The following is a 27,997-nucleotide window of genomic DNA, read 5'->3' as shown; positions in this document are numbered from 1 at the left end:
TTCATTTCAAGCAAAATATATTAAGAACTTCGGATCCGTTTGGAGGTAGAAAGAAATGTGCGGAGCGTTCACGGCGCCACTTTATAATACTGCCACACGGGGGGCTCATTACCCGGACCACCACCCCTATAGTGTTATATTGCCTTGTACAATGAATCCAGCCACTAGGGGGCGGTAATAACAGACTGTCCGCCATCAGTCTCGCAGCTTATGGATCTTTTCCATGAAGGCCACGACTTTCTCATAATCCACGTTATTTCTCCAGTCGCCGCGATGTTTGAAGTAGGAGCCGACGATAAAGGCGCTGGCATCCCCGTACTTCTCCACATTATCCAGCGTCACCCCTGATCCGATGAGGACGGGAATCTGGACGGAGCGCCGGACCGCTAGAAGGGAACGGAGGGGTTAATAACGGATATCAGAACACAAGAGCCAATAAAGGCGCAAAGGATTCTCCGACTGACGTGACAGCGGTTAAAGCGACTGAGGCGCGACAAAGATCACAGCAGCCCCGCAATCTAATGGAACTCAATACTGTTACGTTGCGACTTGCAGGTTGTTGCAGCCACAATCACCGGATGCAAGAAATACAGCAAGGTTTGATTTTTTGCGATCTGTGCGTTGCGGTTACGGCGGCGCCATTGCATTGAGTTCCGAGAGAGGAGCCGATGATAAGGGGGTAAGGTGATCCCAGTCATGGCCAAAGTCACCGTGTAACCCGGCCGAAGTATTAAAAGTTTCTGCAACTTTCTACATAGTTTTCTCAATTTTCACAATCTCTGATTGCTGTCAGTGAATAGGAACATTCTGAGGAGGAAAACCCTTCCTGGCCCAATACTTCTCACAGTCTAGAGCAACACAAATCTCCTTCCTGCTCTGTTAGTTTGTTACAATGTATCAGTGCAGACAACATGTATCAATCCCGAGTCCAGGCCGTTTAGCTCTCTGAATGCAATTGTAACAAACCCTCAGCTGTGAGAAGTAGGAGGTCTGTGTAGGTGATGTAAAACAATCCCCGCTCTTTGTACTCCACCTTGCAGTTCTCTTGGGTCTGCTTCTTGTCCTGTGGCGACTCCGGTCAATATGACGCCATCTGCCAAGAAGAACTCCGCCGCCTTCGCCGTCTCCGATATAGAAACATCGGCCGTTACTGCATGGGAGCTGCGGAGATCGACATCTAAGCAGTCATCCAAGCTCAGCTTTACTCAACCTCTAACTAATATACTTTGTTTCATTTCAGCACCATTTCTAAGATTTCTGCTTGCAGTCAGTGAATGGAAACATTCTCCTTTACATCCAGAGGCTGAAAACCCATCCTAAGGCCGGACTAACGCGACCGTATGTTTACTGCGTAATACGTGAGCGAATGAGCCAACGATTAGCGAACCGTCTAACCGCACCTTTACTTTAAAGGGTCACCACAAAAATAATTAATCCCTTCCCCATAGATTAGGTGATTGTGCGGGGTCCGACTGTTGGGACCCCTGCGATCACGAGAACCCAGCTGTGGTGCGCATGCATGACTACTGCTCCATTCACTTCTATGGGGCTGACGGAGATAGTCGAGAGACCCCCATAATGCATCCAGGGGTGGTCACAAGTGCTGATCGTAGTTCCAGGACCTTGTGACCAGCACTGCATTCACTGTGGGGGTCCCTGTTACTAGAACTATCCATAGAAGAGAATAGAGGGTGGTCTCATATACGCATTACAGCTGCCCGTTCTCCTGATCACGGGGGTCCCAGCAGAACCCCGCACCCTGGATAAATCGTTTACTCTGTGGATAGGAAATAAATAATTTTTGTGAGCTAATCCCTTTAATTCTTCTCACAGCTGAGGGTTTGTTACACTTGCATGCAGTCTGACAGTCTGTTACAATGTATCAGTGCAGGTAGCAAGTATCTGGAGTCCAGGCAGTTAAAGGGGTTGTACCATAAGTGACTTTTATCACCTATCCATAGGATAGGGGATGCCTGATCAGTAGGCTCTCACTGTTGAGACCTCCACTAATCCGGAGAACAGGGGTCCCACGTCCGCCTCTCCCCCTCAATGCAGACATAATGCCCCACAAAGAGAATGTTTCCACTCAGTGCCAGCAAGCAGGGATCTTGAAAATGTCTAGGAATAGAAACCCCTGATGACATCTCATGGCCGCTCACACTGACCTGTGCTTCTTCTTAATGTCAGCAAAGATCTGGATGTGTTCTGCGCCGATAGTCTTGCGGTACCTCAGCAGATCGCCGGCGCAGGCGTTCACCAGGCCTTCATCAGCCACATGAGAAAAGACAAAGCCCTCGGCTCGTATGAAGTCCAGACCTGTGAAACAGCGGGGGTCAGGGGTCCGGCGTCCACAACACCTCTGCTAGAGCTCACGGCTGCGGACCACCAACTTGGTCATTCTGTATAACCTCTTCATTAACTAGATGATATTTCCCCAGAATACTCCTTTAAGACCCCCCCCCCCCCCATCCTCTACCCAATATTAATCGATCACTGTGAAGCTAAGCAGATGTGCTATGCAGGAGTCTGGGAAAGCTGGGTGACAACTAACCTGGCCACCACTACAAACCTCACAGGGGCTGACACCCAGCTTTCCTTACCTTCTGCATCCACTGGCTGATACCTACACATGACTGCGCCACTCAGAGCTCAAGAGTCATTGGAGAGCCACACGTTACCCGCTGATCCGCACCTGCTGCCAGTGCCACCGCCAGAGCTTGTTGATTGGCACAAGCGAGAACCTGAATCCCCAGAGGGAGATGTGGGCACGTCTGCCTGACAGCAGCACATATGGAGGCCATGGATGCTGTGACCTCTGGTCCAACGTGAAGGGTGTAAGGGACGTCATTCATGTTCTCCACCACCAGGCCATCCTGACAAGAGAAAAGCGTGGGGATCAGCGGCTCCTCAAACAATCCAAAGTGCAGGTCACTAGCAGCCCAATGTCACCGCTGCGGCACCGAGGGTCAGCAAACAGATAACGTCCGCGACTAGCAGAGGAGGGACATTTACTGCTACGGGGTGCTGAAAATGGAGCGCTGAAAAAAGTGAGGTTTCAGCCTATTTTGGTGCGATCTGTTGACAATCTATAGTATGTAACAGTCAATATAAGGGGGGGGGGGGGGTATATGTGGCCGCTATTCCGACCCTCTGCTCTGAACACTTGGAGAAAGGATGTAGAAGACCGGAAGGATCTGGTGTGACCTGTTGGGAGGAAGCAGTTTAACGGAGAGTAAAGACAGTAAAACAATACTTCATTCCAAACCAGGAGGTGAACACGTTTCACGGCACGCAGACCTCTTCATCAGATGCATATATATGGTTCACAAAGGTCTAATGTGCTCACCCGCTGGCCACTGATGGTCATAAGGTTGTTGTGTATCAGATCCTATAGATGTGTATGTGCGTCCCGTGTCTGATGAAGAGGTCCGCGTGCCTCGAAACGCGTTATACCTGCTGCTTTGGAATAAAGTATCATTTTAGCGATATCTTATCATTGGAATTACATGAGAGACGCCCTGTATAAGGCCTCATGCCCACGGCACACAGCGGAAGACCTGCATGCCAGTGCAGAAATTATTTTTAAATGCTTGCTGGCGATCACGGGTGCAATTTTTTTTTTCCTGAATGGATACACAGCGAATCATCTGCGTGAAAAAAATCCGCAACCCGACCTCCCAGCCTTTTCCCCGACCTCCCAGCCTTTTCCCCCACCTCCCAGCCTTTTCCCCCACCTCCCAGCCTTTTCCCCCACCTCCCAGCCTTTTCCCCACCTCCCAGCCTTTTCCCCACCTCCCAGCCTTTTCCCCGACCTCCCAGCCTTTTCCACGACCTCCCAGCCTTTTCCACGACCTCCCAGCCTTTTCCACGACCTCCCAGCCTTTTCCCCATCTCCCAGCCTTTTCCCCACCTCCCAGCCTTTTCCCCCACCTCCCAGCCTTTTCCCCCACCTCCCAGCCTTTTCCCCCACCTCCCAGCCTTTTCCCCCACCTCCCAGCCTTTTCCCCCACCTCCCAGCCTTTTCCCCCACCTCCCAGCCTTTTCCCCCACCTCCCAGCCTTTTCCCCCACCTCCCAGCCTTTTCCCCCACCTCCCAGCCTTTTCCCCCACCTCCCAGCCTTTTCCCCCACCTCCCAGCCTTTTCCCCCACCTCCCAGCCTTTTCCCCCACCTCCCAGCCTTTTCCCCCACCTCCCAGCCTTTTCCCCCACCTCCCAGCCTTTTCCCCCACCTCCCAGCCTTTTCCCCACCTCCCAGCCTTCTCCCCACCTCCCAGCCTTCTCCCCACCTCCCAGCCTTTTCCCCGACCTCCCAGCCTTTCCCCCACCTCCCAGCCTTTCCCCCACCTCCCAGCCTTTTCCCCACCTCCCAGCCTTTTCCCCACCTCCCTAATTGATTTTAACCTTCAAATCCGCAGTGCATCCGTGATTGTATTTGCGGATGTACTGCGGATCGTCCGCACCCATTGACTTCTATTGAGCCCGTCCGCACCAAATCCGCACTGAAATGGAGCGCGCTGCGATTTGTTTTCCGCACCAAACGGTCTGCAAATCAAGTCTACTGCTTAAATTCAGCTGCGGATGCCAAGGCTTCTCTATGGCCACTATGAATCGCCGATCTTCCCCAAATCAGATCCGCCCGTGGACATTTTGGGCCTAAATTTGGATTCCCAACGCAACTAATTTCTGCCATCTTTTCCCTATATTCAGAGCCCACAGCAAGAGTGCGGGTCAATGCCACTTTATCAAAACCCTTCATGATCAAAAACAGCACTAGGCACGGCCGCCCGCTTCCCTTCACCCATTTTTGTACTCCAAAAAATAAGGCAGTGCCCGGACATAAGTGGCCTAAAAGCCGGAGAGGTTGCACGCACCGCAGCAGCCTCTGCAGACGATCTCTTAATGCTGATAACAAACCCCAATACAGCACTCCCTGCAATCCTAGCAATTTTTGAAAATTTTTGGAAAATTCTCAAATTTTAAAACAAATTACGATAAGTCTGAAACCTGAAATATTTCTGTCCCTGAAGATTCGATAGCGATCATAAAATGAGAGTCTCCTTTCACATACTGGTATCAAATATTTGGGTATCACACTGAAGGCCCATTTACACGCAACGATTAACGCTCAAAATCTGTTCAAACGCCCGCAAATGATTGATAATCGTTTCGTGTAAACGCTGCCATCGTGCACTTTGATCTGAAGGATGATTTTAAGGTGAACTTAAAATCCATCGTTCAGCCACACAAAGATAAAGTATCTCTCAACAGATCGCATGCTATGTTCTCCGCGGGAGCTGGGAGATTACATTGTATTCTGCTGGCAGCCCCAGTGAGAACAATGCAGCTGTGTACAGAGCCCTGCCCATATGCAGGGTTCTGCAAACCATTCCAGGAGGCCCTTTTACATGCAAATAAAGATGATAAAGTGTTAATGGATATTAGTGTCCATTAACACTTTATGCAAAACAAAATTTTATCATTGCATGTAAATGGGGCCTTAAACTTCACTACACTCCACTTTTAAACAAAATACAAAACCAACTGCGGAGCTTACCAATAGCAGTACCCAAACACTTTTTAAAACCCTCTTTAACCAATATATCTGGAACCACCAAGAATAGCCGATTCCTATTTAATCCAAAAGATACCACAAGGAGGATTTAGCTTTCCTAGCATTCACCACTACTATCAAGCGAATCACCCTGCCAGATGGCTCTCGTTAGTAGACAACTCAGTAGAAACCCCCTCAGTAAACATAGAAAGGTCGCTCCTGGCACCCGATCACCAGGATCCACTCTGGTTTAATGCACCCGTTAACCCTTTCCAATCCATTGTCTGACGTCTGAAGACATTATGATTTAAGGCTGTATAGTTCTGATGTTAGATGACGCCCATCAGGGTTCTCTTACTGTATATTGCCAGCCTCTCTGCTGTCGGACCCTATCCAATGTGTCACCTCATGCAGTACTGGCTTTAGCCAGCAGATAGCGCCGTTGTATAATAGCAGAAAAAGAGTAAGCCCCCTAGGAAAACCAGGATACAAATTGGATTGGAAAGGGTTAAAGGTTATAAATGCGTCCTTAGCCCTATAACCCATGACACAATCATGACCCATCAGGGAATTCACAAGGCAATACCAGACCCACACAAACCTCCCCCAATGACCCCGGCTCCTCCAATACCCTTAATAAACCCTTAAAAACACCTAAAATTTGGAATAATTTTAAATCCTTCCCACTTTATAACATGCTTAGGCCTCCTGTCCGCCGGAGTATTTGAATTGCGTTCCCCGTGGCGCTGCTATGAAAAGCGCAGCCCCCCCCCCCCCCCCCCCCCCCGCCCACAAGCACAGAATCATAGCGTTTCTCCGTTCACGGCCGGCAATTCGCAGATAGGCTGACCGCGGAGATCCGTCTGCAGGCTCCTGAGCGGCGACTCCCGCGACTGTTCTCTGCCGCGAGATACCGCAACGCCCATGGACAGGCAGCCTTAACGATATAAAAAAAGTATAATCAGCACCCCTGACTAATTAGAGACTTTCGTATAAAAACGGGAGAGGTGAGTGCCGCGATGGTCCCTGCAGGGGCTACGAGAATTCTAGTAGCGGTATCCGACCCGGACGTCTGCAGGCGGCCTAAGGGTGCATTCACACGACCATATATCGGCCGATATACGGCGTCTCTCTCTGCAGGGGGAGGAGCCTGCAAGAGTCGGGAGCAGGAACTGAGCTCCCACCCCCTCTCTGCCTCCTCTCCACCCCCTGCACTATTTTCAATGAGAGGAGGCGGAACGGGGATGGGGCTAAGTTCAGGGAATTAGCTCCGCCCCCATCCCACCTCTCCTCATTGAAAATAGTGCAGGGGGTGGAGAGGAGGCAGAGAGGGGGCGGGGACTGGGCATGAAAACAGAGCTGATATACAGTCATGTGAATACACCCTTAGGCCTCCTTCCCACGAACGGATTTCCGCCGCGTAATTCGCGGTTGCCCGCAGCTATTAGGTTCTATTGAACCTAATAGCCCAGGGCTCACAGTGCAGAATTCCGCACCGTGAATTCACCCGTCCTCACCCGCGGCATGCTCTATTTGCCGCGGGTGTACACGTGGACGGCTTCCATTGCAGTCAATGGAAGCTGTCTGTTCACGCTATCTCCCGCTGTAACACAAAATATGGGGTCTCCTGGGATGCGCCATGACGGGCTCCGCCGTGGACTTTCGTGGCAGAGCCCGTCACGGCCGTGTGCAGCCGCCCTAATCTGTTACGCTATTATTTTTTATACTACAATTTATTTGTTTAGGTTTTGATTTCTGTTTATCAACAATATTAATATTGCAGGAAAGTCTAAACAATACGAATATATTCCCAATAATTACATGTATGACTCCTGATCGGACCGGCGTGTCCCATGTATGTGGCCTCCTCCAGGTCTTTCATCCTGACGGTTTGTAATCTCAGCTCTACAGTCTGGACTCTCCCTTGAGCTGCTCCTGCCAGAGTCTACCTCCTGCCCTGTTTCCCTGAAAATAAGACATACCCTGAAAATAAGACATAGCATGATTTTCCAGAATTTTTGAGGATGCAAAATGATTTTTCAGGCTTTTTGAGGATGCTTGAAATATAAGCCCTACTCCAAGATTAAGCCCTGCTAATAGTTAATTAAAAAAAGTCAATTTAAATAGTACCCAGGCAGCTATACATGTAAAAAAGCTAAACCTTTCTGAACAAAAATTAATATAAGACACTGTCTTATTTTCAGGGAAACACAGTACCAGAGTCTACCTCCTGCCAGAGTCTTCTCTACTTCCTTTCACTGTGATCTGCAGTGCTAACGGTCCACCAGCGCACTAGGCTGGCAGCACCTCTTTACTGCCCTTTTAGAGGGGGGATTCCTGCAATTGGGGCCCTTTTTTTCAGATTTCACCCATCCACATTGTTTCCTGCATCTCCTAGTGTATTTTGCATGCATTTGCGCATTCCCATTGACTTCTATGGGGACTTTTGGTGCACAAATGCGCAGGAAAATAAAGCACATAGATGAACGAACTGATTGTAATTAATGAGTTCTATTCACTGCATTAATGAGTTCTATTCACTGCACAAGTAAATAAGCCCGTGCCTTAGGAGAAAACTTGCTCGCCTGGATGGAGAGAGGAATGAGAGGAGTGGGCCGGTGGGGGACATATGAGAGCCATATGTAAACGTATCACCTGTGTGAACACAACCTGCATGACAAGAGACACTTTAACCCTTACAATCCCAGCCTTCCTGTAGATCTCGGCTTCCTTACAAGCCTCCTCCAGAATCTGGGCCACGGTTAGAGAGCGGCGAGGTGTGCCTAGTAATCCCAGAGAAAAGAAACATTACCATGAAACTAATAACAACATCATTCCATACAAATCCAGCCCCCCGCCCACCTGGTAGGGCTTTCAGATGCACCATCCCGATGACAATGGACCGCAGCCTTCCAAAGAGTTGCAAAAACTTCATTGTCTGAGAATAAAAACCACATCCAAAAAGTCAGAGGCGCCCGTGTCCAGGGGGTATTTACAGAGGAACACGTGATTAACCTTCACTGCAGCTCACAGGGCAGAATGTTCACATAGTAACAAGTCCCAGAGACCAAAACATCAAGACATCCATTAATAAACCTCGCTGGACACCTTATACACTGATTGTCAAAACCGACCCCCCCCACCCCCCCCAAGGAGTTGTCAAAGGGAATGAAACCTTCTGTGTGTGACACCGATATGTATCTATCACATAAGGGATATCAGAGCAAAAGGGACATTTATTGCAAAAACCTGATCTCTTGTGGGGAAGCTCTAGTACCCTGTTGTACCGCCTCTAGCTTGGATACAAGATGTGATACGGGTGGGCATGGAGGCTCTAGTACCCTGTTGTACCGCCTCTAGCTTGGATATGAAATGTGATACCACCAGGCATGAAAGCTCTAGTACCCTGCTGTACCGCCTCTAGCTTGGATACAAGATGTGATACGGGCAGGCATGGAGGCTCTAGTACCCTATTGAGCAGCCTCTATCTTGAAAACAAGATGTGATGCAGGTAGGCATGGTGGCCTTAGTACCCTGTTCGGGCCTACTCTAGCTTGGATACAAGATGTGATACAGGTGGACATGGAGGCTCTAGTGCCCTGTTCGGGCCTATTATAGCTTGGATACAAGATGTGATACAGGTGGACATGGAGGCTCTAGTACCCTGTTCGGGCCTATTATAGCTTGGATACAAAATGTGATACAGGTGGACATGGAGGCTCTAGTACCCTGTTCGGGCCTATTATAGCTTGGATACAAAATGTGATGCAGGTGGACATGGAGGCTCTAGTACCCTGTTCGAGCCTACTCTAGCTTGGATACAAGATGTGATACAGGTGGACATGGAGGCTCTAGTGCCCTGTTCGGGCCTACTCTAGCTTGGATACAAAATGTGATGCAGGTGGACATGGAGGCTCTAGTACCCTGTTCGAGCCTACTCTAGCTTGGATACAAAATGTGATACAGGTGGACATGGAGGCTCTAGTACCCTGTTCGGGCCTACTCTAGCTTGGATACAAGATGTGATACAGGTGGACATGGAGGCTCTAGTACCCTGTTCGGGCCTACTATAGCTTGGATACAAAATGTGATACAGGTGGACATGGAGGCTCTAGTACCCTGTTCGGGCCTACTCTAGCTTGGATACAAGATGTGATACAGGTGGACATGGAGGCTCTAGTAACCTGTTCGGGCCTACTCTAGCTTGGATACAAGATGTGATACAGGTGGACATGGAGGCTCTAGTAACCTGTTCGGGCCTATCATAGCTTGGATACAAAATGTGATACAGGTGGACAGGGAGGCTCTAGTACCCTGTTCGGGCCTGCTCTAGCTTGGATACAAGATGTGATACAGGTGGACATGGAGGCTCTAGTGCCCTGTTCGGGCCTACTCTAGCTTGGATACAAGATGTGATACAGGTGGACATGGAGGCTCTAGTACCCTGTTCAGGCCTACTCTAGCTTAGATACAAGATGTGATACAGGTGGACATGGAGGCTCTAGTACCCTGTTCGGGCCTATTATAGCTTGGATACAAAATGTGATGCAGGTGGACATGGAGGCTCTAGTGCCCTGTTCGAGCCTACCCTAGCTTGGATACAAGATGTGATACAGGTGGACATGGAGGCTCTAGTACCCTGTTCGGGCCTATTATAGCTTGGATACAAAATGTGATGCAGGTGGACATGGAGGCTCTAGTGCCCTGTTCGGGCCTATTATAGCTTGGATACAAAATGTGATGCAGGTGGACATGGAGGCTCTAGTACCCTGTTCGAGCCTACTCTAGCTTGGATACAAGATGTGATACAGGTGGACACAGAGGCTCTAGTACCCTGTTCGGGCCTACTCTAGCTTGGATACAAGATATGATACAGGTGGACATGGAGGCTCTAGTACCCTGTTCGGGCCTACTCTAGCTTGGATACAAGATGTGATACAGGTGGACATGGAGGCTCTAGTACCCTGTTTGGGCCTACTCTAGCTTGGATACAAGATGTGATACAGGTGGACATGGAGGCTCTAGTACCCTGTTTGGGCCTACTCTAGCTTGGATACAAGATATGATACAGGTGGACATGGAGGCTCTAGTACCCTGTTTGGGCCTACTCTAGCTTGGATACAAGATGTGATACAGGTGGACATGGAGGCCTTAGTACCCTGTTCGGGCCTACTCTAGCTTGGATACAAGATGTGATACAGGTGGACATGGAGGCTCTAGTACCCTGTTGTACTGCCTCTAGCTTGGATACAAGATGTGATACAGGTGGAGATGGAGGCTCTAGTACCCTGTTCGGGCCTACTCTAGCTTGGATACAAGATGTGATACAGGTGGACATGGAGGCTCTAGTACCCTGTTCGGGCCTACTATAGCTTGGATACAAAATGTGATACAGGTGGACATGGAGGCTCTAGTGCCCTGTTCGAGCCTACCCTAGCTTGGATACAAGATGTGATACAGGTGGACATGGAGGCTCTAGTACCCTGTTCGGGCCTACTCTAGCTTGGATACAAGATGTGATACAGGTGGACATGGAGGCTCTAGTAACCTGTTCGGGCCTACTCTAGCTTGGATACAAGATGTGATACAGGTGGACATGGAGGCTCTAGTAACCTGTTCGGGCCTATCATAGCTTGGATACAAAATGTGATACAGGTGGACAGGGAGGCTCTAGTACCCTGTTCGGGCCTGCTCTAGCTTGGATACAAGATGTGATACAGGTGGACATGGAGGCTCTAGTGCCCTGTTTGGGCCTACTCTAGCTTGGATACAAGATGTGATACAGGTGGACATGGAGGCTCTAGTGCCCTGTTCAGGCCTACTCTAGCTTAGATACAAGATGTGATACAGGTGGACATGGAGGCTCTAGTACCCTGTTCGGGCCTATTATAGCTTGGATACAAAATGTGATGCAGGTGGACATGGAGGCTCTAGTGCCCTGTTCAGGCCTATTATAGCTTGGATACAAAATGTGATGCAGGTGGACATGGAGGCTCTAGTGCCCTGTTCGAGCCTACCCTAGCTTGGATACAAGATGTGATACAGGTGGACATGGAGGCTCTAGTACCCTGTTCGGGCCTATTATAGCTTGGATACAAAATGTGATGCAGGTGGACATGGAGGCTCTAGTGCCCTGTTCGGGCCTATTATAGCTTGGATACAAAATGTGATGCAGGTGGACATGGAGGCTCTAGTACCCTGTTCGAGCCTACCCTAGCTTGGATACAAGATGTGATATGAGTGGACACAGAGGCTCTAGTACCCTGTTCGGGCCTACTCTAGCTTGGATACAAGATGTGATACAGGTGGACATGGAGGCTCTAGTACCCTGTTTGGGCCTACTCTAGCTTGGATACAAGATGTGATACAGGTGGACATAGAGGCTCTAGTACCCTGTTTGGGCCTACTCTAGCTTGGATACAAGATGTGATATGAGTGGACACAGAGGCTCTAGTACCCTGTTCGGGCCTACTCTAGCTTGGATACAAGATGTGATACAGGTGGACATGGAGGCTCTAGTACCCTGTTTGGGCCTACTCTAGCTTGGATACAAGATATGATACAGGTGGACATGGAGGCTCTAGTACCCTGTTTGGGCCTACTCTAGCTTGGATACAAGATGGGATACAGGTGGACATGGAGGCTCTAGTACCCTGTTGTACTGCCTCTAGCTTGGATACAAGATGTGATACAGGTGGAGATGGAGGCTCTAGTACCCTGTTCGGGCCTACTCTAGCTTGGATACAAGATGTGATACAGGTGGACATGGAGGCTCTAGTACCCTGTTCGGGCCTACTATAGCTTGGATACAAAATGTGATACAGGTGGACATGGAGGCTCTAGTACCCTGTTCGGGCCTACTCTAGCTTGGATAGAAGATGTGATACAGGTGGACATGGAGGCTCTAGTAACCTGTTCGGGCCTACTCTAGCTTGGATACAAGATGTGATACATGTGGACATGGAGGCTCTAGTAACCTGTTCGGGCCTATCATAGCTTGGATACAAAATGTGATACAGGTGGACATGGAGGCTCTAGTACCCTGTTCGGGCCTACTCTAGCTTGGATAGAAGATGTGATACAGGTGGACATGGAGGCTCTAGTAACCTGTTCGGGCCTATCATAGCTTGGATACAAAATGTGATACAGGTGGACATGGAGGCTCTAGTACCCTGTTCGGGCCTACTCTAGCTTGGATACAAGATGTGATACAGGTGGACACGGAGGCTCTAGTAACCTGTTCGGGCCTATCATAGCTTGGATACAAAATGTGATACAGGTGGACAGGGAGGCTCTAGTACCCTGTTCGGGCCTGCTCTAGCTTGGATACAAGATGTGATACAGGTGGACATGGAGGCTCTAGTGCCCTGTTTGGGCCTACTCTAGCTTGGATACAAGATGTGATACAGGTGGACATGGAGGCTCTAGTGCCCTGTTCGGGCCTACTCTAGCTTGGATACAAGATGTGATACAGGTGGACATGGAGGCTCTAGTAACCTGTTCGGGCCTACTGTAGCTTGGATACAAGATGTAATACAGGTGGACATGGAGGATCTAGTACCCTGTTCGGGCCTACTGTAGCTTGGATACAAGATGTAATACAGGTGGACATGGAGGCTCTAGTACCCTGTTTGGGCCTACTCTAGCTTGGATACAAGATGTGATACAGGTGGACATGGAGGCTCTAGTACCCTGTTTGGGCCTACTCTAGCTTGGATACAAGATATGATACAGGTGGACATGGAGGCTCTAGTACCCTGTTTGGGCCTACTCTAGCTTGGATACAAGATGGGATACAGGTGGACATGGAGGCCTTAGTACCCTGTTCGGGCCTACTCTAGCTTGGATACAAGATGTGATACAGGTGGACATGGAGGCTCTAGTACCCTGTTGTACTGCCTCTAGCTTGGATACAAGATGTGATACAGGTGGAGATGGAGGCTCTAGTACCCTGTTCGGGCCTACTCTAGCTTGGATACAAGATGTGATACAGGTGGACATGGAGGCTCTAGTACCCTGTTCGGGCCTACTATAGCTTGGATACAAAATGTGATACAGGTGGACATGGAGGCTCTAGTACCCTGTTCGGGCCTACTCTAGCTTGGATACAAGATGTGATACAGGTGGACATGGAGGCTCTAGTAACCTGTTCGGGCCTACTCTAGCTTGGATACAAGATGTGATACAGGTGGACATGGAGGCTCTAGTAACCTGTTCGGGCCTATCATAGCTTGGATACAAAATGTGATACAGGTGGACAGGGAGGCTCTAGTACCCTGTTCGGGCCTGCTCTAGCTTGGATACAAGATGTGATACAGGTGGACATGGAGGCTCTAGTGCCCTGTTCGGGCCTACTCTAGCTTGGATACAAGATGTGATACAGGTGGACATGGAGGCTCTAGTACCCTGTTCAGGCCTACTCTAGCTTAGATACAAGATGTGATACAGGTGGACATGGAGGCTCTAGTACCCTGTTCGGGCCTATTATAGCTTGGATACAAAATGTGATGCAGGTGGACATGGAGGCTCTAGTGCCCTGTTCGAGCCTACCCTAGCTTGGATACAAGATGTGATACAGGTGGACATGGAGGCTCTAGTACCCTGTTCGGGCCTATTATAGCTTGGATACAAAATGTGATGCAGGTGGACATGGAGGCTCTAGTGCCCTGTTCGGGCCTATTATAGCTTGGATACAAAATGTGATGCAGGTGGACATGGAGGCTCTAGTGCCCTGTTCGAGCCTACCCTAGCTTGGATACAAGATGTGATATGAGTGGACACAGAGGCTCTAGTACCCTGTTCGGGCCTACTCTAGCTTGGATACAAGATGTGATACAGGTGGACATGGAGGCTCTAGTACCCTGTTTGGGCCTACTCTAGCTTGGATACAAGATGTGATACAGGTGGACATGGAGGCTCTAGTACCCTGTTTGGGCCTACTCTAGCTTGGATACAAGATGTGATATGAGTGGACACAGAGGCTCTAGTACCCTGTTCGGGCCTACTCTAGCTTGGATACAAGATATGATACAGGTGGACATAGAGGCTCTAGTACCCCGTTTGGGCCTACTCTAGCTTGGATAGAAGATGTGATACAGGTGGACATGGAGGCTCTAGTACCCTGTTTGGGCCTACTCTAGCTTGGATACAAGATGTGATACAGGTGGACATGGAGGCTCTAGTACCCTGTTTGGGCCTACTCTAGCTTGGATACAAGATATGATACAGGTGGACATGGAGGCTCTAGTACCCTGTTTGGGCCTACTCTAGCTTGGATACAAGATGGGATACAGGTGGACATGGAGGCCTTAGTACCCTGTTCGGGCCTACTCTAGCTTGGATACAAGATGTGATACAGGTGGACATGGAGGCTCTAGTACCCTGTTGTACCGCCTCTAGCTTGGATACAAGATGTGATACAGGTGGAGATGGAGGCTCTAGTACCCTGTTCGGGCCTACTCTAGCTTGGATACAAGATGTGATACAGGTGGACATGGAGGCTCTAGTACCCTGTTCGGGCCTACTATAGCTTGGATACAAAATGTGATACAGGTGGACATGGAGGCTCTAGTACCCTGTTCGGGCCTACTCTAGCTTGGATAGAAGATGTGATACAGGTGGACATGGAGGCTCTAGTAACCTGTTCGGGCCTACTCTAGCTTGGATACAAGATGTGATACATGTGGACATGGAGGCTCTAGTAACCTGTTCGGGCCTATCATAGCTTGGATACAAAATGTGATACAGGTGGACATGGAGGCTCTAGTACCCTGTTCGGGCCTACTCTAGCTTGGATACAAGATGTGATACAGGTGGACACGGAGGCTCTAGTAACCTGTTCGGGCCTATCATAGCTTGGATACAAAATGTGATACAGGTGGACAGGGAGGCTCTAGTACCCTGTTCGGGCCTGCTCTAGCTTGGATACAAGATGTGATACAGGTGGACATGGAGGCTCTAGTGCCCTGTTTGGGCCTACTCTAGCTTGGATACAAGATGTGATACAGGTGGACATGGAGGCTCTAGTGCCCTGTTCGGGCCTACTCTAGCTTGGATACAAGATGTGATACAGGTGGACATGGAGGCTCTAGTAACCTGTTCGGGCCTACTGTAGCTTGGATACAAGATGTAATACAGGTGGACATGGAGGATCTAGTACCCTGTTCGGGCCTACTGTAGCTTGGATACAAGATGTAATACAGGTGGACATGGAGGCTCTAGTACCCTGTTCGGGCCTACTCTAGCTTGGATACAAGATGTGATACAGGTGGACAGGGAGGCTCTAGTACCCTGTTCGGGCCTGCTCTAGCTTGGATACAAGATGTGATACAGGTGGACATGGAGGCTCTAGTACCCTGTTTGGGCCTACTCTAGCTTGGATACAAGATGTGATACAGGTGGACATGGACATGTCACTCGTACCATTACTAGAGGTGACTGACTGTCGTATATACGAACACAATCACTTGCTGACTGGAGTTTGAGCGCGCCGGAGACCTTTTCCGGCCGCCGGCCTCCTTTCAGTGTAAAAAGACAATCATTCATAGAGGACGCAGGTTGGCTGCTCCGAACCTCATCAATCTTAAAAACAAGGGTGCATAGTCCCTCATTCCTGGCAGAATCTATTGCAGGTATAGAAATTGCTAAGCTTGGTCACTCATCTGCCATACACTATAAAGGGGGTGACAAAAGACTTTGGAAATGGTGGCCAGGCACCCTTAGGACTAGTGGAAGTCCCAGTAGGCATCTGCTCTACATCTCTTCTTCCTCCATAGACATAACAGTCATATTGGCTGTAGCTAAAGTTGAGCTATTTATGTGTCTTATCAGCTATTTCTGGCCAGCCAGGAACAGCTTAGTACTACCACCCCCACCAGGCACCGCCGCTCTGTAGGCCCCTAGTCTCCATATTATTATCATTCAATGAGGCTGATCCACAACTATTGCACCACAATCAGATCACATCAGAGGAGTGTAAACCATTTTTAAACACACCCATAGACTTGAATGTACAACTATTGCTACAAAATAGGACAAGCTGTGATTGTTTTTATATGTAACATCAGTCCATTTAAACAATGCAAGTCTGAATCCACAAATTTAATTCAATGGATATGTGAGCTAACTGCACCCAGTCAGTAAACAGTAGGTGTGAGTGGGCTGAGCTCAAAATGTAGGACTTTTGCTCCATATAGATTAAGGTCTTGATGTCCTGCAGTAATTTAAGGCATTTGTATCACAATTAACTGTCATGGGTCCCCTGTTCTCAGGATCGGTGAGGCTCCCAGAGATGAAACCCCCCCACCAGTGAGGAGGAGAGGGCCACATGGGTCCCCCGTTCTCAGCATCAATAGGATCTAAGCAATGAGAGGAAAACATGGGTCTCCCATTCTCAGGATCAGTGGGGGTATGAGCAGGGAGAAGGAGAGGAGCACATGGGTCCCCCAATTCACAGGATAAGTGGGTGTCTCAATGGTGAAGAGGAGAGGGGCACATGGATCCCCCATTCTCAGGATCAGTGGGGTCTCAAGAATGAGGAGGAGAGGGCCACATGGGTCTCCCATTCTTAGGATTGGTGGAGGTCTCAGAGGTGATCAGGAGAAAGGACACATAGGTCTCCCATTCTCAGGATGGGTGGGGGTCTCAGCGGTAAAGAGGAGAGTGGCACATGGGTCCCTTATTGTCAGGATTGGTGGGGTCTCAGCATTGAGGAGAAGGGTACATGGGACCCTATTGTCAGGATTAATAGGGTCTCAGGGTGAGGAGAGGGGCACGTGGATCCCCTGTTCTCATGATTGGTGGCATCTCAGCGGTAAAACCCTCACGGATTAGTTCTGTAATTTCTATCCTATGGATAGGTGATCATTATCCCATGTATAGGTGATAAAAGTTAATTCTGGTACAGCCGGTTTAATTGCGGATTTCATTAAGTGGATCGAGTGAAATCATGCAGATAAATCAGCAGAAAATACGCAATAAAATCCTGTGCGAATTTAAATGTGGATTTTAGTGTGGATTTTTGGTACGGAATTACCGCCCGAATAGTCTACTGTATGTGAAAGTAGCCTCAAGCACCCGGGCCAGTGAGCGACCGCACCCGCTATACCTTTACAATTACGCCCTGAAAGCATACAGAGATCTTTTTCTCTTTCGGAGCCAGAGGTGTAACTATAGGCTGGGTTCACACGGGGCGGATTTCTCAGAAATCTCGTCTACATGGGATGGCAAATCCGCCGCGGCAAAGCCAGCAGAAGCCGCCGCTGCGGCGCGGATTAGCCGGCCGCAGCATGTTCATTTTTTTCCTTCCTCCACGGCGGCCGCGCTCTCCTTTATGGGAGCACCAGCTGCAGCCGAAGAGCGAGCGGTCAGGCCTCTTCAAAACCCGCGGCAAAGAACCGCAGGTTTTAAAGCAGCACTTCTCCCAGCGGAAATCTCGCGATTTTTCCCTCCGGCCAGACCGTGAGATTTCCGCCGGGATTCCGCTGTGTGTGAACCCAGGCTGAGGGGTGCAGAGGATGTGATTCCACCAGAGCCCAGAGTTTCAGGGGCCCAATAGGTTCCTGTATTATAAATGAAGTATTATATTTTGGGGCCCGGTTGCAGATTTGTCATCGGGGCCCGAAGCTTCTAGTTACACCTCTGTTCAGACCCATAAATCCAAAAGAAAAAATAAATGTGTGCTTGTTTTACTGGATGTCACATTATGGAGCGTGAATATGAAGGAAAAGGGCAATCAAATGTGCCAAAAAGGGAATAAAACATTACAAAAACTGGAAGAACAGACAGGACGAGTCCTAGAAGGGAGGAGAAGATTGTAGCAGGAGAGGAAGTTACAATGTATCAAGTTGTAGAACTCAGTGACGTCACGGCGCTTCCTGCAGCCCCGGCGAAGTTCTGCGCGCACATACAATGATACATAGCTAATAGTATAATAACAGAGCCTCACCCCAATACTCCGGGACCCCCGACAGCTGTGTGTTTACATTCAGCTCCGACCCCCACGTGTTCAGGCCACTTCCAGGTTTCTGGCTCCGCCCTGGGCGCCAGTCCCTCCCTCCGATCCCCGGCTGCAGTGTTTATAACGGGGGCAGGGGATAGACTGGGAATATTACAGAGAGGGCTGCAGGAGTCACCGGACAAGTCTGAGAGCCCCAACTAGTCATCATCGCAGGATTGCTGCCCCCTTCACAAAAGTTTTTATTCCACGTTTGGACTGCTGATCCCCAAGTTCTGGCGCCTTTTTAAGGATTTTGCATTTTTTTCCTGCACCTTGAAGCTGATTCCTGGATTCTCTTGCCCTGACTTTCCCTGCCCCATGTGACCGATGATGGGGTCCCATTAGTAGTAGCCCCCCCAACTCTATCAGGGGATCCTCACTATCTCCTGGCCTGTAGCAGGCATGCAGCTCTTGCATACTTCATGAAGCCTTCTGCACTTTCTGCTTTCCCTCCCATATTTATGTAGTGCACATTACTTTATTCCTAATTTTTTTACATTGCACCCCTATTTTTGCCCTCCATATTTAATCCTCCGTATTATAACTTCTATTTATGTTATAGCCCTCTTTTGACTAGCACTTTTTTTTAACTGGCTTTGTACTCAATCCCACCACCAAAGAACAATATCTGGGGACCCTCTATTCTGCATCTGCACCCCGACATCTCTGGTAAGTTCTTGCAACACGTTTTATCCTAGTTTTAGCAATTGTCGGGTATGGCTGAGTATGCATTATATTTTGGGAGGTTTCCTTTAATGTATTTGTAGAAGTGGGGTGGAGGGAAGACGGGAATGCTCTTTGTATGGTGGTGTTAGGGGTACCTCCTTGTTTTTTGGGGGGTCTTTTAATCTTTTATGTTGCAGCCTGTTCACTATGCAGAAGGCTGCTCCAGGATCCCACGCTGTAGGCCTCATCGGGCCTATAGGGGTTAATGTTTGGTTCCCATCTATGGGGGTAGATGTGAGGGCAGTATATGGGGGTAGTTAGCAGGGGGTGGTCGAGGGTCTCCTAGGCTGGGGGGCAGTTAAAAGCACGCCTACCCCACCCTTCCATATATACTCTACAACCATTTTTCTCTTGCCTCACATTGTCGGGGGCTATATGAGGGACAGATATATTGGATCGGGTGAAGGATTGCTCGGAGGTTCTTGCTCCACAGCCCAGAAGGCTCTTATGCACCTTCCCTCCTCCCTCTTCCAGGCGCCAAAGCTTCAGTGGGGGCTGGGAGTCCCTTCCCTGCATTGCCCAAACGTGAGTTCACTCTGCTCTCTTCTTTAATTTCAGTTGCAAATCCTCCTAATTCCACTTCTGGCACCCTGATTTGCCCATTATGAGGTAAGTACAGACCCCATTATGCCTAGTTGCCCAGTGCCATCCTTACCCCTGGTCATGCACCCCTCCCCCTCCCTCTCCATCTGTTCCAGCAATAATCATATTTTATTTCTTATATTAATTTCAGCAGTTGTATAAAAGAAAACCATACAAAAGGCCAGGAGAGAGCGCAGCACTGCAGGAAGAGGAAGGCAGATGTGGCCATTGTAAGTGCATACAAAGAGCCATGTGTGGTGTGTGGGGGACTGCTGCCTATTGCTCTCATCATTCATTTTTCTCCCTTTGCAGTTTTTGCAGGACCCAGATGATAACTTGGCAGTGGAGCTGATGGAGATGACCAAGAAGAAGCAATATGGACAGCAGGTGAGTCTCTCTGATACTTTGTAGCTTTTTTCACAACTTTGTTTATAAATAGAAGTTTGTTTGTTTACTCTTCAAATTCCAGTATAAAAACAAAAGTGTCTGCTGTGATAGCATTGTATGTAAATGGGCCCTGGCAGACCCTTGGAGATTGTGCTAATTAGGCCTTCACCTATGGAGCTTTCTTAGGTATTGCTAGTGCTTGTGATTAGATAATGACTACTTGAAACAAGTTGGTTGCAGACAAGCTTATTATCCTACATGGGGACTTGATTATCAGATTGTATGATCAGTAGACCTGGTGTGTTAATATTAAGCTAATCTCATACTGTAATAAGGCCTCTGATTAACTTGTCATGCGCCCAAACCCCTCTTTGGCGCAACACTCATTGCCCACCTGTATGTGATAGGTGATACCAGCTGACCTCCATAGTATCAGCACTGCTCAGAACACCATGCTACTTGGCCTCTGCTGAGCAGACTTTGAGCCATAGCTCCTCCCAGGCCATTATCACTTTACTTCAAAAGTGACATTTTAGGAGGTTTCCATCTCTACACTTCAGAAACCTTCTCTCTAACTGCTTTTACAAACTGAATCTGTGGTCTGCTACATGGAGCCCCTTTTCCTAGTGAGGCCTTATAGTCTGAATTGGAGAATTCTGCACATGCAGCTCAGAACATGGGAGGTAGTCTAGTGATGGGGTTACTCAGGATATGTCCGTAGATTAAGAGTCCAACAAGAAGCTCTTCACTGGTTGCCTGTTCTAGAACGATTTCCTTCTATATACCAAGCGTGAGTATTGTCCTGCATTGAGCGTGCTACCGCACTGTCATCCTGCATATCTGATGGTGATGGGAAGCAGAAGGATAACTGCATGTAAAGATACTTAATTTATAATTCTCATTTCAGGATAAATATGGTAATAAGTCATGGAAAAGCCACTGCAATCTCATCCCTACACCTGAGAAGGAGGCAGAGACTCCAGATGTTGCACCTTATCCTCCACTTGCCTGCCTGACCTTTCGCTCTTCTACGTTTTCACCTCTTCCACAGCTCAGGTATGTACCTGTTTAAAGGGATGGAGACGCTTGTCCAAGGACTGTACAGGAGAGTCTTCTGATCTTGCGCCTGCTTTTCAGATTATGGTCCCACATAGAGGTGGGCAAGGTGTTCAGATTAACTGGCTGTATGACTTTGCAGTTGTACCCATAAGCCCATTAAAGGGATATTCCCATCTTAGCAAATTATCCCTTATCCACAAGGGATACCAGGAGATCTGGTGGTTCAAAAATTATGCCCAGTAAGTTCCAAAACTGACAGCAGTGGCAAGTCACTTCAATGGGACCACCAAACATGACTGAGTTCAAGGGGTCTCATTGAAGTGAATAATGCGGTGGTGTGCATGTATGACCACTGCTGTTAAACTTCAGGATGGTAGGGGCAACTTTCTGAGTTGGAGAATCTTCTTAAAAACCTGGCCTGTTGCATGCAACTTCTTCTGGATGGGACTAGCTCCACATATTGTCCATCTTCTGGTAATGTATCGCTGTAATGTAACTGGTTTCTGCATTCAGCTGTAGAGAAAGGTAGTCTGTTGCTCCCTGTTATCAGCTTCAGGCTGGGGAGGGACTGACTGTGTGGCTCTTTTATGGAATAAGTAAAGGGAAGCCCAAAAGGCTCCCCCTGATCACTCCTACAGCTGTTATGTCCTCTACATTCCCAGATATGGTTTCTGGCTGCTCCCCTTATAATGCTGCAGTATTATAGGGTCTCCACTCTAGTTGTGAGGGGTTTTTAGGACTCCCATGTTTCAGTTTTTGCTTTCGAGAAATGAAACCTTCATTTCTGGCCGCTCTCAGTCACTATGGGAACTTTCTGGGCTTTGCTTCAAAACTTGTAAAGTAAGTATGAAAGACTGGCACAAGATAGAAGTGGCTTTAGAGTCCAGACTTTAATTGCGCCACGCATGCCTGGAGATCCCTGCGATTGTGACTGCTTTGTTCTGATCTTTCTGTCCTATTTTTCAGCTGGGCCAACCAGGATGATGTGTGGAGGAACATGCTGCGCAAAGACATAACCTACCTGAGGGACAAAAACGCCTTCCAAAGGCATCCAGAGCTACAGGAGAACATGAGGTCCATCCTGCTGGACTGGCTAATGGAGGTTGGTAGCATCTTTAGTAGAATTTCTTGATGTGTCTCAAATGCTGATGGTTGTTGACTTGTGCCACGGAAGGCTAGAAGCAAGTGAATGTGGTGCTGTCAACCCATCAGCGTGTGTGTGTGTGTGTGTGTGTGTGTGTGTTGTTCTGATTGTGTGTGTGTGTGTGTTGTTCTGATTGTGTGTGTGTGTGTGTTGTTCTGATTGTGTGTGTGTGTGTGTGTGTGTGTTGTTCTGATTGTGTGTGTGTTGTTCTGATTGTGTGTGCGTTGTTCTGATTGTGTGTGCGTGTGTTGTTCTGATTGTGTGTGCGTGTGTTGTTCTGATTGTGTGTGCGTGTGTTGTTCTGATTGTGTGTGCGTGTGTTGTTCTGATTGTGTGTGCGTGCGTTGTTCTGATTGTGCAAGATGGCAGCATAGCCACACCAGAGTACAGGCAGACTGCCTATCACTGCAACATATAGGGGTGGGTACTGGTGTATCTTGTCTCCACCACAAAATGGGTGGAGACCTAAGATTGTGCGGTGGGAGGTATAGGGTATACCCACAGCTGCTGATTGGCTGGGCTGTGCAATACCCTCCTTTCTCAGCTTCAAGTGACTTCCCAGCCGGCATCCCTGCAATGGACCCAGCTGAAATTGTCTTACCACCGGCCTCCCTGAAATATGGCATGCTGTACCCGCATCCCAGAAGGCGACCCCCGCTATGTCTTAGCACAGTTGTCTGAGGAGAAAGGCAGCAACTGGGAGCACAATGTGCCAGGGGGATCGTGGGCATCTGGAGAGGAGAATGACAGCGCAGCCAGAAAGAAGCAGGGAGGGGAGGACAGCGCTGTGGGGAGTACAGCTCCGTCACATGGCACAGCACGGAGGAGAGTGACTGCAGGGGGTGGAGGAGCAGAGCAATAGCGGGGACACCAGAGCTGATGGCCAGCTGACAACGGCTGACAGTCACAGCGGCCTAGGGAGCACAGGAGGGGGTTTGTAATGGGAGACTCGTGGCAGCAGGGTGACGCGGGGTCGGCATGGCAGATGGGAGGTGAGACACTGACAGCAGCGTCTTCAGCATGGGAGATGGGAGCGCTGTTGGTGTCAAGAAGCCCTCCCCTACTAAGCCAACCCATGTCTCCAACCATTCTTATGGTGGAGACAAGATACACCAGAACCATAGGGGTGCATGTGTGACTTTGTATTGTTCCCACACCTTTAAGGGGGGTACAAGAAAAATTCTGCGGAGGGTGGCATCTAACCTAAGGCTGGCTTCTATAAAGCAAGATTAACTTTGGAATCACCAGACCACCACCAACAACTAGCTTCAGCCAAGGTGGACTTTCAAACCTGCCACTGAATGCATTGAGATCTGCTAAGTAGTCCTCCCATTCTATGCTTAGAATGGGAGGACTACTTTGTGTGTCCTGTAGCCCACTCAATGCACTTAGTGGTGGGTTTGAGCACTAAAAATGGGGACCAGTAGGGAAGTTGTGTATGAAACATGCATCCTGAGACTCAGCTGGTCAGCTCTGCCTTGTATGGCTCAAATTGGATGATTACTTTCCTTTAAGCTTCTGAAGCCTTGGCAGTCATAGGAAGGAGCCACTTGTAACGTCTTGCCTCACCTTGCCTTTTGAATTAGCAGTTCTGGTGTCTTATAGCTGATTCTTGTTCTTCCAGGTTTGTGAAGTTTATAAGCTGCACAGAGAAACTTTCTATCTGGCTCAGGATTTCTTCGACCGGTTTATGGCAACAGAAGAAAATGTAGTGAAGACCCGGCTACAACTCATCGGCATCAGTTCCTTATTCATCGCTGCCAAACTGGAGGTGGGTAACCTTCCATGTCCCTTTTTTTTTTTTTTTTTTTTTTTGTCACCTGTTATGTCAGACTTTGGGAATCTCTTGTAAGATTAGGTGTTTCCACATAACTTACTGTCTAGGTTAACCTCAAGATGGGGGTTATGAGCCTGAATTAAATACACTAGCCCCCAAAATTAAGACACCTGAGCAAGAATCTGCAGTAGTTTTCATATGTTAATACTTTGTGGGGCCCTAATTGATACTTTTCTACTAACATCTGATACACTTCAGCTAGTATCTCCCTCCATCCATCCTGAAAACATCTGATTTGTCACAAAGATGGACACTGTCTATATTTCCTGACCCGACATTCTAGTTTGTCACAAAGATGTTCTGGCTGGGACTCTGTGCAGCCAGTCCAATTATGGAGCATCCATATCCTCAAATCTGTGTAAAACAGTTGGATTTGTGACAAGGCGTGTTGTCTTGTTGGAAGCATGGCCGATCATTCCCGAAGCACTGTCACATTGTTGGCTGCACATTGTCTAGAAAGTCAAGGTACATGTCTATGGTTCTTGTCACTACAACTAACTGACACGTCACATTGCACATCCCCAGACCATAATGGAACCTCTGCTGGTACAACACTCAGGCTGAAGGGGTTCCCCAGATGTTAACCACACCAAGGTACCCCCATCTGATGTGTAGATGGAGTAGCATGATTTGTGACTCCATAGGACATTCTTCTATTGCTCAACTGTCCAAGGACTACATTATCCTCGCAGCACTATAGAAGGGCCAATGCAGCGTCTTTGAGAACTTTCCAGACATTTGCAGGATTAATGGAGGGTAATGACAGCTGAAGTGTCCCAGTCTAGTAACTATCCACATAGTATCTGTCATCCGGGCCAAAGCACGCCCCGTTAAGTATTATCATATGGATATAAATGCTAGTGATGCTTGCTCAATTACTCTTAGTAGGACAATGTAGGGTCCTGCAGGATTAGAGGGGTTTTCCACAGATGTTGCTTACTGACTCAGGTAACCTCAAGGTGGTTTGAGTCTGGATTGAGCACCTTCTTTTGTACTGGGTGATCTTCTCAGCAAGATCCCCTGATTGCACTGGCCTTGTGTCTGACACGAAGCTTCATTTCGGTAAACTAATTTGTGCCTTCTCATTCTAGGAGATCTACCCTCCCAAGCTCCATCAGTTCGCTTACATTACAGACGGTGCTTGCACAGAGGATGAGATCCTGAGTATGGAACTGCTAATCATGAAGGTAAGGGGTTCTGGGGCGATGTGACATTACTATATAGAAGCCTAACTGTAGCCGTTTATCAATGACAGGATCTAGGAGTAATCCGTTAACTCTTCACTCTCCTCAGGCACTTAAGTGGCGTTTGGCACCCATGACTTTGGTCTCTTGGCTGAACGTCTTCTTACAAGTCGCATACAGTAGAGACTTGCAACACTTCCTGCTTACCCAGTACCCTCAGCAGACCTACATACAGCTAGTAGAGGTAAGACGGGCTCCTCTGTGGTATGGGGGTGTTGTATCATAGTGTTGGCCATCTACTAACTGTCCGCTCTTGTTCTAGCTTCTAGACTTGTGTATCCTGGATGTCGGGTGTCTGGAATATTCCTACAGCGTCCTGGCTGCTTCTGCGCTCTATCACTTCTGCAATGCTGAACTTGTGACAAGGGTGACAGGTATGTGTGCGGGCTGCTACAACCTGGACTGGACCTCATGTCACTGACTTGGGGGGTGGTTTAATTGAGGTCCTATCTCCGGGACCCGACTGGTGCTGAGAATAGTCTGCAGGGCTGATTCAGCACTGCAGCCCTTCTGCTCGTCATGCTGGGAGCTTCTCTGTGTAGGGGAGAGATTGGTGGTCCCAAGAGACTGGACCCCTGATCCCGTGACAGCATATTCTGGAGATGGCCATACCCCTCTAAGGGGTATCTCTGGCATTTACGAATGATGACCTCTTGATGGCCTATCCTAAAAGTTGATTGACAGAATTCTGCCTCTTGGGATCACTGCCAATCAGGGGGGCAAGCGTTATTGGTGCTGGAAGTAAGGGATGCCTCCTATGACCCTTCCAGCTGTGACTACTCATGGCGATGTCTGGCTGCTGCAGTGATGGTGAGCCAGATGATTGGAAGAGATCCAGAGCAATGGACCCCTATCCAACTATTGCTGCCCTATTAGGATGGGTTATCCATAGTAAATGCCCAAAATACCCCTTAACTGCTGGGTTTTCTTCTGGAATTGAGTCAAGGCTGCGTAAAACTCCTGCTTGCTGTCAGTGAAAGGGAACACCTCCTAGAAGTTGAAAGTACACACCTAATGACCCCAGCTGAGTGCTTGGTACAGATGTATCTTGTTCAGCCTCTTCCAACTGGTAGATTCTACCTCCACCGATGCACTGTAGCAAACTATCAGCAGAAGAGAACTATGCTGCAGACTTAGTTTATGGTGGCTCTAGACCAGACACCTTTTATTTTTTTTAGGGGGGGGGGGGGGGGGGCGCATTACCAAACAAAATGGTTCTATTTGCTGTCAGCAAGCAGATGGGAAAAGACACAATGTATCAGGAAGTTGCAGAAGTTTTACTTAAGATGATTAGGTTTTTGCTTTACTCTTCACCCCTTCACCTTTTTCCTTTCCTGCTCTCCTTTCAGGCTATGAATGGACGGATCTTGAGGCCTGTATAGAATACGTGGTACCGTATGCAATGATGATAAAAGGCGCAAAGAGGCAATCAAAATTAAAGTTTTTCAAGGGGGTGGACCTTGAAGACATGCACAACATCCAGACGCACACGGGCTGCTTGGATCTGCTGGTGAGTGGCTTTCCTTATCTGTATGGAGCGCTTATCTCCCGTTAAGCATTATTCCCATAGTGGTTTGTCAGGACGCTGGGTGACTAAGGGTGTGGGGGGCTGTCAGTGCTGCAGAGAACACAGGAGGACCTCCAGTGGGGAAGCAATGGCTGCCATGTTTCAGATCATGAAGTTGCCTACATGTGCATACCAAACATGATATGTGGCAGATGACTAGTATGTGATTCTGGGGTCACAGCAGTGGAAGTGAATCCCTGGTACACTTGGATTTGAAAATAGAACTACTGTTGAGCTGGAACCTTCAAATGATCCAAGATCCCTCCCATCTCTGAAGGAAAATCGCAGTCAGCAAGTCTGGAGGATGTGTATTGGAGAGGCAGGGAGACAATATAATGCAGTACTATGGTATTGCATTAAACAGTTTGTCATAAAGGGGTTAATAGAATTTTATTCTTTCAGGAAAAGATTCAAGCGCAAGAGGAAAAATTGAAGGCGAAGGACAGAGGAACTCCAGTCCCTACCGGCGTCCTGACTCCTCCCCTGAGTGACAAGAAAGAGGACTGGGGACCCTAAACGACCCTACTCTGTGCTGGACTGTAACTCGCAGGGCTGCCAGTGTGTTGGACATGCTGGCATTTTATGCTTTTATGAACTTCCTGAGGGGGGCGCTGTCCCGGTGGAGCTCCATATACGTCATCCATTGCTACTTTTTATCTTACAATGAATTTTTACAAATGGCTGGAGAGGCCCAAGTGTGTTATTTGCTGCTATGGAAAATGCTGCTGGATGCCGAGGAAAGTGATGACTGTGGGAGGGGCGACTACTCCGGGACTCCTGCTGGGTGTCAGGTTTACCTTCAGTGCAATCTGTACCTTCTTATGATCTGTAGACATGCTGCTATATCTTATATCTGAATAAAGAAGCCGTCTGAGATGGCGAGCATTTTTAAAGAATTTGTA

The 27,997-nt window shown here is 48.5% G+C and overlaps 2 protein-coding genes across 4 annotated transcripts; one reads left to right on the top strand and one right to left on the bottom strand.

The window, feature by feature from the left end:
* Positions 1 to 18,587, bottom strand: LOC136582777 (uncharacterized protein F13E9.13, mitochondrial-like). Of its 2 annotated transcripts, XM_066584016.1 has the most exons (7): positions 18,499 to 18,587; positions 8,415 to 8,490; positions 8,253 to 8,335; positions 2,693 to 2,873; positions 2,166 to 2,316; positions 1,034 to 1,161; positions 1 to 386 (listed from the first exon to the last, which is right to left on the bottom strand). In XM_066584016.1, exons 2-7 carry the CDS (start codon positions 8,485 to 8,487, stop codon positions 196 to 198), a joined length of 807 nt encoding a protein of 268 aa, XP_066440113.1. In that variant the 5' UTR covers positions 8,488 to 8,490; positions 18,499 to 18,587; the 3' UTR covers positions 1 to 195. The 2 variants fall into 2 exon arrangements, with proteins under 2 accessions (XP_066440113.1, XP_066440114.1); XM_066584017.1 differs by lacking the exon at positions 8,415 to 8,490 and having other exon boundaries at positions 18,499 to 18,584.
* On the top strand, positions 18,445 to 27,991 carry CCNE1 (cyclin E1). Of its 2 annotated transcripts, none has more exons than XM_066584015.1 (12): positions 18,445 to 19,218; positions 19,834 to 19,884; positions 20,012 to 20,087; positions 20,170 to 20,244; positions 21,152 to 21,300; positions 22,270 to 22,405; positions 24,072 to 24,218; positions 25,376 to 25,471; positions 25,578 to 25,712; positions 25,791 to 25,902; positions 26,878 to 27,038; positions 27,498 to 27,991. In XM_066584015.1, the coding sequence occupies exons 2-12, from the start codon at positions 19,880 to 19,882 to the stop codon at positions 27,609 to 27,611; spliced, it is 1,206 nt and encodes a 401-aa protein (XP_066440112.1). In that variant the 5' UTR covers positions 18,445 to 19,218; positions 19,834 to 19,879; the 3' UTR covers positions 27,612 to 27,991. The 2 variants fall into 2 exon arrangements, with proteins under 2 accessions (XP_066440112.1, XP_066440111.1); XM_066584014.1 differs by having other exon boundaries at positions 18,446 to 19,218; positions 20,009 to 20,087.
* The last annotated feature ends 6 nt before the right edge of the window (positions 27,992 to 27,997 follow it).

The sequence above is a fragment of the Eleutherodactylus coqui genome, chromosome 11 (assembly GCF_035609145.1).
Source record: "Eleutherodactylus coqui strain aEleCoq1 chromosome 11, aEleCoq1.hap1, whole genome shotgun sequence".
In the NCBI taxonomy this organism is placed as follows: Eukaryota; Metazoa; Chordata; class Amphibia; order Anura; family Eleutherodactylidae; genus Eleutherodactylus; species Eleutherodactylus coqui.
This window is presented reverse-complemented; position numbering and strand designations above follow the sequence as displayed.